Genomic DNA, 12,263 nt, shown 5'->3' with positions numbered 1-12,263 from the left:
TTGATTTGAGATTATAATGTAATGCAGGGGTTCCCAAACCTTTTTCAGCTGAGACCCAAAAAGATGGCTTTGTTCTCTCCCCCCATGTACCCAGGCTTACAAAAATACTCTATGAATTAATAAGTTGAGCACCGTTTCCAAAAGCTTTTGAACATAGCCGATCTACGATCTATTTTCTTCTTCAACATTTCCTTAATCAATGCAGCCCTCGGTTGTACGATAAAAAGCGAAAGTAGCTGATTTACTTGATCTATTTTCACTGCTTCTTATCGTGGAATTGTTTTGATTTCTTTACATTTCTGAAATTCTTACAAGTTTTTTGGGGGAAAATGTTTAGAAATAAAGTTCAGTATTTTCTTATATAGGAAACATAAACACATTTTAAAATGGAATAGCTGCGTGACCCAAAAACTGGGTCCCGACACACTGTTTGGGATGTAGTAACGGGACATATTGAGCATGCACAGTTCACAGCAACAACAACAACAACAACAACAAAACAAAAAATCAGCTTTGAAAGACATCAAGGTGTGTAACTACTTTATTAATAATTTTGTGAGCAATCTTCCACACTTCATGAAGGCAAAACTCTATCATAGGTTTGGTGCAAACCAGATTAAGGCATCGCCAGCGGGAGAGAGTCTCCTAATACTCTACGGAAACGGTGACAAATGGATTTGTAAGCGTTTGATGGATATCTCAAAAACATGTTGTCAGAACCACAAAGGCCCTGGGGTCATGAATCACTATTTCAGGGCAACGAAACCGCAAACCTATCCCCAACTGTCAGTTAGACGTATGCAGCGATACATAGTGTATAAACAGTGGTGGAAGAAGTACTCATATTTATTTCTTTTAACCACTTAAACCCTATATATAATAGTCCCTCAGGGCTCTGTACTAGTGTATTTTCTGTTTTCTGTTATTGTGGGGAAAGCTTTCGCAGAAAATAGCCGATCGACAAGCTCGATCGAGCTTGTACTGTAGATCGGCTACATAATATGGATGCTGCCGTTTAAGTGGCTAAGTACAGGTAGCAGTGCCACAATATAAAAGCACTCTAGTAAGTAGTAGTAAAGGCATGTATTAAAATTTTGACTTGAGTAGAAGTACAAAAGTATTGGCATAAAAATATTTCTAAATTTGTAAATGTTTTGAATAGCTGAATTATACAAATAGTGCTTGATTGGTTAATGTATGTTTTGCAATAATAATCTACAAAGTAACTCGTAACTAAAGTTTTTTTTTTTTTTTTTTACAAAAGTACAATGTTTGTAAGCATAAAGTATCGAAAAACGGAAATACTCAAGTTAAGTCAAAGTGCCTCAAAGTCGTACAGTGCCCGGCTTATTTATGTCAGTTTGGCTCTGAGTGCCACAGCCAAAATTCATTGTAAAAAAAAAGTGCTTAGGAGCCGAGATACAGCCCTTTTCAGTAAGAAGTTAAACAAAGAGTGAATGGAGCAGAATATTTTCAAATCATGATATCTTGGGTTCTGAACATTCCCCGCCCCCAAAAAAAAAAATGGATTATTATTGATTATCACAACGCCTCGCAAAGCTTGTAGATCGAGGGCCTGTGTAGATCTGCTATTTTCAGCTAGCTAGGCCCTCAATCCACAAGCACACAGCGCAATGAGTTGTGTACTTGTAGATCGAGGGCCTGTGTGGATCTGTGTAGATCTGTTATTTTCAGCTTATGTTCCCCTCAAAATAGGGAGAACCCTATACAAAAGGTCAGGTACTTGACGAAGGCCGAAACGTTGTTTTTCTTTTTGACCGCTCTGTTTATTAAATTATGTTGGGAGCATCAAGACGGTGTGCAGACCTTTTCTATTGGTTTACGGTTTATTTAGTTTGATCCCGCACCCGTTGAAATGTTTGGATGTGCGTGCACCTCCTCAACTGGCGACGGGATGAACTATTTCTAAAATAAATACAATATTTAAAGTGTTTTCGATGTTTAATTTAAGTTATATAGGGCCATTATAATGAATTAAGGCAGTAGTTCTCAAACCTTTTGTGCCTAGGACCTGGGGGTCCCCGGACCCCACTTTGAGAACCAATCTATTAAGGCATATAAGGCTTACTAGCCAGGCCGGGATCGTTTTTTTTAAGGGGAGAGAGAGAGAGAGGGAGGGGTCCTGTATATAGTAGATCACACAAACAGGCTGTGATGCTGTTCGGGGCACATGTAATGCGTCGCTGAGTCTTGGCTGACAAACAAAAGGTCCTCGGCTCCCTCGGCAGGATGCTTGGAAATGCTCGCCGCTGACTGAGAATTTCAGCCGCCCGTCGCTCAGATTGATTGATGCGGCACGGCGCCTCGAGCCCCTCCCCCCCCCCACCCCTACATCGTCCCCCGAGCGAAGAATGCAATCGTAAGGGGCGGAAAATTGTCGCCGTTTCTGAGGAGTCGCGGGGAGGGGGGGTGAGCCCCTCCGGAGAGGTGTTTTGATTTGAGCGCCGGTGACACTTTCATTTCAGTTACAGCAAAATGAAACGGAGGCTTGTTAAGGCATGTAAACAGCTCCTCTGATGTGCTGCAGGTATACCAGGGCCAGCGAAAACACGGTGGTTCTCAAACTGTGGGCCGCGGCATACAAGCTCACAACGCCTCGCAACGCAAGGCGTTGTGAGCTTGTAGATCGAGGGCCTGTATGTGTAGATCTGCTATTTTCAGCTAGCTAGGCCCTCAATCCACAAGCACACAATCCACAAGCACACAGCTCATAGCGCGGCACCGAGTGCCGCGCTATGAGCTTGCAGATCTGCAATTTTTTTAAAGTCATGTAAACAATTGCAAATCTTTCAATATATATATTTTTAAAGCGAATATTTGTAACTCAAATCTTTGCTTCTGGGGGTCCCTGGAACTAATTATTTTGAGATGGGGGTCCGCGGCCAAATACATATACTTTTGGGGGGGTCCTTGACATGACAAGGTTTGAGCACCACTGATATTATAGCAACATCAGTGTTTCAGAAAACTGTTAGGATTTGGAAGACATTTGTAGAATCGGCCTCAGGTCTTAATGGGTTAACGACAATATAGAATTAATGTCCTTTTTTTATGAATAAAAAGGTGACAAGGTATTTTTTCATTAAAACCGTGAAAATGTTGTTTTTATTGTGATAAATAGGATCTTTAAAGTATATCGATCACATTAACATGCTCCGAAAATGCACGCAGCCCACCCATCTGACCCTTAAAAGCCGTGTTAAGTGGCCAGATGGGTGGGCCGCGAACCCTTTCATGATTTCCAAGCGGGCCGTTATCCAGAAACGGTTGAGAACCACCGGTATAGACCAATAAAGGCACAGTTTACCTCAACCACAGCGGTGGAAACCCAATCTCGAGATACGGAGAGAAATATGCTATTTTCATGACTTCATGCATATTTTATGCGGGGGAATTATCTTCTTCCCATAATCATGTTCTATTCTGGAGACCAGGGAAGAGGGGACATGTTTTTCTTATGATAATAACACAGGATTGAAGCTATTTCTAACTCTGACCACGGATGTTTCAATCTAAGACAAAAGTTGAAAGTTAAAATCACACACAGAACAAAAGACAAACCAAAAAGTTATCCAGTCAAACATGATGTGACTTCTTCCTTGTGTCTAGTTGGGAGTCATGCACGGACTGATGTCACTTTTCAACATCATTAACGACATGATGTTGATGTTGCAGCGACACAAGTGAAAAAGTCACAGCCGCAGAAACACTTTTAATGAGGTGCACCGTTGTGTTTATAACACTACCAACGCAGATAAAGAGAACGTCAGCACAGCCAGGAAGCTGAGAGAGAGAGAGAGAGAGAGAGAGAGAGAGAGAGAGAGAGAGAGAGAGAGAGAGAGAGAGAGAGAGAGAGAGAGAGAGAGAGAGAGAGAGAGAGAGAGAGAGAGAGAGAGAGAGAGAGAGAGAGAGAGAGAGAGAGAGAGAGAGAGAGAGAGAGAGAGAGAGAGAGAGAGAGAGAGAGAGAGAGAGAGAGTAGGCAGTGGTGTAAAGTAACTAAGTACATTTACTCAAGTACTGTACTTAAGCACAATTCTTTTGGTATTTTTTACTTTACTGGAGTATTTCCAATTGTCAATACTTTTACTTCTACTCCACTACATGTCAGAGGCAAATATTGTACTTTTACTCCACACAAGTATTTGAAAACTTTAGTTACTAGTTACTTTGCAGATATAAATTATTACATTATAAAACATACATTAACCACTTTAGCCCTATTTTATACCTAGGCTATTTGAAAATAGACGATCTACAAGCTCACTACGTGTCGCGATGCGACGCGTTGTGAGCTTGTAGATCGGCTATTTTCAAACATTTGAGTACTTTTACTTTTGGTACTTTAAGTACATTTTGATCCCAATACTTTTGTACTTTTACACAAGTACATTTTGAACACCAGACTTTTACTTGTAACAGAGTAGGAGAGGCAGATAGTAGGAAAGCTGAGAGACACAATGTAAGAGAGGCAGATAGCAGGAAAGCTGAGAGAGAGACCGAGCAGGAAAGACGGATAGTAGCAAAGCTGAGAGGAGACAGTGCTAGAGAGACAGACAGTAGGAGCGCTGAAAGAGAGACAGAATGAAGGAAAGCTGCAGAGGAGACAGTGTAGGAGAGACATATAGGACGGCTGAGAGGGACACAGCTTAACCACTAGTCCAGTGGTTTTCAACCCTTTTCATTATCAAGGTCCATTATTTATTTGAGCCACGGACCACCGTTTGATGAGATTTAGACTCTCAGACCCAACATTTTGCATATTTTTGTTGTTTCGTTGGATAAGATTTTGTCCACAATTCCATGCTGTACTGATGTGGTTCCATAGGAGAGACGACAGTTGATAGAAAGAACAGTTCTTTAATTAAGTAATGCAGACGTTTAACAATAATTTAACTCTTGAGAGCGTAAAAGGAAACCGAATGGACCCGTAAGGGTCCATTCGGTTTCCTTTTACGCTCTCAAGAGTTAAAGATCTATGAGGGTCCATTTGGTTACCAACTCTCCATCATTTAGCTGGGGACCACCTGGAAGCCCCTCAAGGACCACTGGTGGTCCCCGGAATACTGGTTGAAAACCACTGCACTAGACACTAACACATTTCCGTCTAAGAATGACACCTGAGCCTTACCGTTTACTTGGCTGTATCCTTCTGTCCGCTCTCCTCCACGTAACGTGGGGTTTGGGTGATGCCCTGGGCCTGCATTCCAGAGCCACGTCTTTCCCCAGCGTGGCGATGACCCGAACAGGATTGGGGTAGAAGACCGGTGCCGATGCTGGGGAGGAACGCAAAGCGCAACAGTTTAAGGTGTAACACTTAGAATCAGCTTTTATTGTCACATCACATGGTTTACAGATGTTAAAAAAAAAGAAAAAGTGGGTGAAAGTCGTTTTCGTGCATAGTTCCCATCGTATCGTTATTTCCATACAAAAACGAAGGGGAAGAAGAAGAGGGGGCGGAGCGTGGGGGTTGGGGGGGGGGGGGACAAGTGAGAAAGGAGATCAAACAAGAGAAGTACCTGAGATATACTGTACTCCCGACGGTGTGGATAAAAAAAGAAAGGATAAACATTTTTTTTAAAAGGGAAAAACGCTACGATGTTGTGGAGCTCAAACGGGTGCTGCCTTCTCCTCTCCATTGGTGCTCCTCCTATTGTATTGTATAATAAAGGTTTCCACCCGACAGAGACAATATTAGGAATTCAAAATGGTGTCAGGATTCTCTTTGGCAACGGCCAAGCTACAAATATTATCTCATGTTACTTTATCCAATCTTATCTTCCGTTTATCTCATGTTTGCACACTATTTCACACACTGCATTTTAGTAAATATGCGGCTTCCACGAGTTATATTGTTTAAAGATTGGATGGAAAACAATAATCTCCCCTGCTTCAAAAAAAAAATAATCACTGCCGAAAATGCCAGAGGCAAAGGACTTACACAGGATGACTCGCTCATTAATCACTGGCCAAATAAAAAATAAAAACAATCATTGCAAGTGAAATGTTTAATTATATCATTGTAAATCGTTGTTGTAATCGTGGTAGTAATAAAATGTCATCAGTCACGTTATAAAAAAATAAACGTGACATGTGAGAATCAAGCATTTCATTGTAGAGCATTTCAGTTGGCAATTGTTTGGTTTAAAGGTCATTGCTATGGAGTGTTTGTTCAGTAACAAGGGGTCTCTCCGTTTCTCCAGTACTTAAATAAACTGAAAATACATTTTCATGTATCAGGTTCAATTTTATAGTGTTCCAATTCCAAATGTTTCTGCTCATTGTTTTGTGTCATCACTTCCAATTTCACTCGTTGTGTAATGTGGTTTGTGTCCTTTTACGCTCTCAAGAGTTAAATTATTGTTAAACATCTGCATTACTTAATTAAAGAACTGTTCTTTCTATCAACTGTCATCTCTCCCATCTCTCCTGTCATCTCTCCACACAAGAAGTGGAGAGACATGGAGACTCCTGTTACTGAACAAACACTCTACAGCAATGACAGAATACAGAGCTATTTAACACTTATTTTAACAACAAGAACAACAACAAAAAAATTACACTATAGCTTTAAGACAGAGCAAGGAGGTTATAGTTAAGAAACAAGCAGTTATTCATGTACTGTTAACAATGGGCCTCATTCAGCAACGGTACTTAAGAGGAAATTTCTTCTTAAACCCACTTAAGAAGTTTTTAAGAAGATTTTGGTATTCTCCAATGTTTTCTTAGCTGTGATCTGTTCTTAGGTAAGAACAGAATCTACCCACACTTTCTTAACACATCAGGTGCCAGCATTTTTTCATAACAACTTACGTTGGGTGCCAGCATTCTCCCCATTGACTGCGCTTTGCTGTTTAAAGCTCTAGACTCCACGAGGAGCAAATCCATGTAAAAAAAAACATCCATTCATGTTGCGCGATGACCCTGGCTACAGCCTGGAACGATAACATTTCACTCGCGAGTTACAATGGGGGGGGATCGCGCATCGCGCATGACCGGTTTTCCCCACCGGAAACAGATTCGGAGATATAGGTGTTTTAAAGAAGGAAATAGACAGGAAGTGGATGGCAGCCATGTTTTTTTTCCCGGTGATCTATCTGGCCTATCCTTCTCAAGATCACAATGGGTACTCCCAGAGCTGCTCTAGCCCCGCCCGTGTGGAGAAAAACGAAAAAAACAAAAAGACATATTTCACGGTCTGGACCGTGTTCGGCACCGGACCGCTACTCTGCGCAAACACGGTTCAGACCGTGTTTGGCACCCGATGTGTTAAGAAGACTTTTTTTTCTTAGACCCATTTAAGAGGTTTTTAAGAAGATTTTGGTATACTCCAACGTTATCTTAGCTGTGATCTGTTCTCAGGTAAGAACAGAATCTACACACACTGATGAGCACTCTTAGGCTGGCCTTTGAGTTCTTAAGTGTGACATATTTGTGCAAAAATAATTAATTCTCTAAGTTTCTTCAATTCTACAGTTGTATAATATAGGATTTAAATTACAATAATATTTTTTATCATATCTTTAGAGTAGTGGTTCTCAAAGCATGGTCTGGGGACCCCCAGGGGTCCTTCAGGGAGTTTCAGGGGTCCACAGCAAACAAAGAACAGTTTAATCACTTTAACCCTATTTTATACTTTGTTTGAAAATAGCCGATCTACAAGCTCACAACACGTCCCATTACTGGCCATTTTGAGCTTGTAGATCGGCTATTTTCGAGACATTTTGATAAATCTTGAAACAGTTTCCCTGGCAGAAAATATTTTCAGGTGGGGGTCTGCAGCCAAATGCATGTCAATTTGGGGGTCCTTGACATGAAAATGTTTGAGACGGGTCTGAAATTACAATCTAACCCAAACGGACCCGGTTGAGTTGAAGCCCAAGCCCCATACCTACCCCATAACCCCCCACCCAACCCACCCTCATCACCCCCACCCCCATATCCCCGACATTCGCCACACCCCCATTTTCCAGTCCCCTTCCTACCTGAAAGCCCCCCTATACCCACCCGTCATACCCATCCCCATACCCCCCACATAGCCCCCTACACCCCTCCTTGCACCACCATATCACCCACCACACCCCTATTTCCACCCCATTACATACCAAGCAGCTGCTACCTTAAAGACCCTCCATATCCAACCACCAGCTTTCAGTAATAAAATGTTTTATATCCACTACTAACGCTACTTCTGAACATGAAATATGGATAACATTTTTAACAGCTAATTTCAGCAAATGTACATTGATGTCTAGTGGTGATATGTTGATTAATGTGAGAGTTATAATAAAATATATTCATTAATTAAATAAAATAATTTGCTGTTCACTTCAGAAGTACCTCCACATAACTATTCATTTATTTATTTTTATGTTTGGAGTCTGGTGTTCCACCATCTGTAGACTTATAGTTTAGGTATTCTTTACTTCATTCTCTCAATTTTATTTCTGTGTGTGATTTCCTGTGATTTCTGTGTGCAGCAATCACACACAGTGTGACTGCAGGCAGAGCCATGCAGTCATGCCTTATATGGGGATTGGTGGGGCGGCTCCCTATGGTAATTAGGATGAACTGGCACACCCCTTCAAGTTACGAGGATTGTGATTCATCATCATCAAGAACATAGTTACGAACGATTCTGCCTTTTAAGAACGTTTCATGAATCTGACTCAACTTCTCTTAGGAATTCACTTAGGAAGAAATGTAAGAGGAAACATTAGGAACTTATTGCTGCATGAGGCCCAATGACTTTTAGGCTCACAACATGTTGCACCAGGACGTATTATGAGCTTGTCGATCAGTTATTTCTGAAAGATTTTGACACATGTTGAAGAAAACAAAATGGGACATTCTGCATAATATGTATATATTTTTATGACGTCAGGTAAAATTCAGAGCTATTTAACACTTACTTTAACAACAAGAACAAAAAAAAAAGGTACACTATAGCTTTAAGACAGAGCAAGGAGGTTATAGCTAAGAAACAAGCAGTTATTCATGTACTGTTAACGATGACTTTGTGCAAACACGCCGTAATGCAGTAAAAGTCTTGAAGTGCGCGCAGTGGCACGTTGCCGCATTATGAGGCACTGGGGCTATGTGTGTAGCTACTGTACTGGGTGCTGCGAGGCTCTGTCAACAACGATTATTCAAAAGTGGAGCGTGGTGGCTTTGTAGGTGACATTACACATGATGACAATTCAATCCCGTCCTCTCGCTGGGGGGCCAGCCCCGTAAACCCTGTGACCCGCGTTGTCTTTGAGCCGCGCGGCATGCGTGCAGGCTCTCTGAGTGGCAGCGCTCCCTCTGGACATGTGTGTGTGTGCGTGTGTGTGTGTGGGGGTGTGTGTGTGTGTGTGTGTGTGTGTGTGTGTGTGTGTGTGTGTGTGTGTGTGTGTGTGTGTGTGTGTGTGTGTGTGTACGCACGCACGCATGCATGCATTTGATTTGTTCATTCTTTATTAACCCTTTAAGACCGGGAACGCATCTGTGTGTGTCATTTTTAGATTTCTTTGGCTATTTAAAAATAGCAGATATATAAGCTCATAGCGCGGCACCGAGTGTCGCGCTATGAGCTTGTAGATCTGCTATTTAAAAAAAAAATAATTTTGTGCAAATATTTGAATATATTTTTAAAGCGAACATTTGTAACTCAAATCTTTGCTTCTGGGGGATTCTACAAAATAATCCTAACAGTTTTCTGAAAAAACTCGCTATAATCAGTGGTGCTCAAACCTTTTCATGTCAAGGACCCCCAAAATTATATGTATATAAATTATATGACCCCCCCCACCCATCTCAAAATATGTTGTTCCAGGGACCCCTGAGAAGCAAAGATTTCAGTTACAAACATTCGCTTTAAAAATATATATTATACTCAAAGATTTGCACACATTTTCACGGTTGAAACAAAATAGCAGATCTACAAGCTCATGAGCTTGTACATCTGCTATTTTTGAATAGCCCAAAAATAATCTTAAAATGACACAGATGCGTTCCCGGTCTTAATGGGTTAAAACAGGAAAGTGCTGGTTCCTTGGCTGGTGGGAGGGGTTTCCTCTTATTGAGTAAATAAAGTACATTTACTGTATACATACGGAGAATTTTTTAGGTACTTTTACTTTACTTGAGTGCTACAATTTTGTGATACTTCATACGTGTAGTCCACTACATCTCAGAGACATAGCCTATTGTATTCCTTTTTTTTACGCCACTACAATTATTAGACAGCTTGTGTTACTTTGCAGATTCATAATTTTATTACAAAACATACTTTAAACCCATAGTCCTATCCTATTTAATACTATAAAATAGCCGATCTCTAGGCTCACAACACGTTGCACCACGACGCATTGTGAGCTTGTCGATCAGTTATTTCGGACACATTTTGAAGAAAACAAAATGCAAAATGGAACATTCTGCATAATAATTATTGTAAGTATATTTTTATGACGTCAAGTCAAATTCAGAATGCAGGCCTTTTACATGTAACCGAGTATTTCTACATTGTGGTATTGCTACTGTTTTACTTAGTTCACCCAAAATTTTCTACCAATTACACACCCCAGATTTGATTGTTTTTGTCGCATTCCTAAGCCAATAATTTGATTACCGGCGGAAAGATGCTAATGTATCGGTAGGAGACTCAAAGGAGTCTCTTTGGGTGTGTAATTGATAGAAAACTAGAAAAAGTGCTCCTCGGAGCACAGGTCTCCACCAGGTCAGGTAGGCTATTGTGGCCTCCTGATGGCGCTATAATAGGCCAATGTGAAAAGGGTGACATTTCTTCTTAGGCCTTGCACGACAATCGGACACTGACTGCATTCATGATTTGAGGCATTTTGTTAAAATCATTTGTTTTGCTAAATTAGACCTGCTGGTGGCGCTATAACAGGCCAATATCAAAAGGGTGGCATTTGTTCCTCAACATAGTGTGAATGTGCGTGCAAAGTTTGACCGCATTCGGACGGTGCGTTCATGATTTGCGGAATTTTGTTCAAAACAAGCCAATAATGCAAACTTTTGATGTCAATCTTAGCCAATCAGGATGGAATATGAAAAATCAAACAAATCCGTCTTGATCACATGACTATAGAGATCATGTGTACCAATTTGCGTGAAATTTGGATAAAATTGGAAGTAGTATTATAAAATAACGTGTTTTACATAAGTCGGCCTCCTGGTGGCGCTATAAAAGGCAGATGTGAAAAATGCAGGGCAAAGGTTTTTCCTTGACCTCTAGGGAGTGTGCATACAAAGTTTTACACAGATCGGTGCAGTTATAGGTAAAAACACGAATCGGCCTGTTATAGCGCCATCATGAGGCTGATTTGAACATTTTCAAATGGCATTTCTTCCTCTGCCTAATGGGAATGTGCGTGCAAAATTTCACGGAAATTGCATGCTGTGTTCATGATTTGAGGCATTTTGTTCAAAACGGAGCACTCCTGCAAACTTTGGAAGACATTTTTAGCCAATCAGGATGGAATATGAAAAATCAGAAAGATTTATTTTGTTAAATGACTATAGAGATACTGTGTACTGATTTGCGTGATTTTTGGACAAAATCTGTAGGAGTACTGTCAAAAAATATGTTTTGCACAAATCGGCTTCCTGGTGGCGCTATTAAAGGCCCATGAGAAAAATGTGGGGCAGAAGTTCTGAATTGGCATCCAGGGAGTGTGTGTGCACAGTTTCGCTGCGATCAAGGCAACGGTGCCGGAGATTAGCTGGTCACAGACAGACGGACGGACGGACACACAGACGGACAGGGGGAAAAACATACTCTCTCGCCATGCCTTTCGGCCTGGCGGAGACAATAAGTAATTTTTAGGTGAACTATTCTTTTAGGTAAAATAAAAATCAGAGTACTTCTTCCTCCACCGTCCCCGAAAAACACTCCCTTCCTACCAACCCCCCTATTCACCCCCTCCCCCCTCCCTTAACCGGAGGCCATGGAACTGGGGAGGGGGGGGGGGGGGCAGCCGGTGCCCTCGTCTTTGCCTGGAGCGATCGCTCATGTGCCGGGTGTTATTAGCCACGTAATCTGTCCTGATCGTGTTTGTGCTGGCGGACATCTTGAAAAGGACACAGGTCACTGGGAAAAAGACGCCCGACAGGGAGATGCGGTTACCAGACCATCCGTCACCCCCGCGTCCAAACAGCGACGGGGGAGGTGACCGAACGTCCCTGTCAACCCTCGTTTCAATCTGAGGGCATGGCTTCCACGACATCAACATTTTCAT

At 41.6% G+C, this 12,263-nt stretch overlaps 1 protein-coding gene across 2 annotated transcripts in view; it reads right to left on the bottom strand.

Annotated features, from left to right (window-relative positions):
- The window catches only part of cntn5 (contactin 5), a 380,291-nt gene that overhangs the window by 86,340 nt on the left and 281,688 nt on the right, over positions 1-12,263 (bottom strand). For both annotated transcript variants that reach the window (XM_080429360.1, XM_080429359.1), the window contains exon 12: positions 5,150-5,294. In XM_080429360.1, the coding sequence (XP_080285486.1) occupies positions 5,150-5,294 (145 nt within the window). The remainder of the gene's footprint in view (positions 1-5,149; positions 5,295-12,263) is intronic.

Source organism: Gymnoscopelus braueri (genome assembly GCF_963280865.1).
Source record: "Gymnoscopelus braueri genome assembly, chromosome: 5".
NCBI lineage: Eukaryota > Metazoa > Chordata > Actinopteri > Myctophiformes > Myctophidae > Gymnoscopelus > Gymnoscopelus braueri.
The sequence above is the reverse complement of the archived record's forward strand: the minus strand, read 5'-3'. Positions and strand labels throughout refer to the sequence as shown.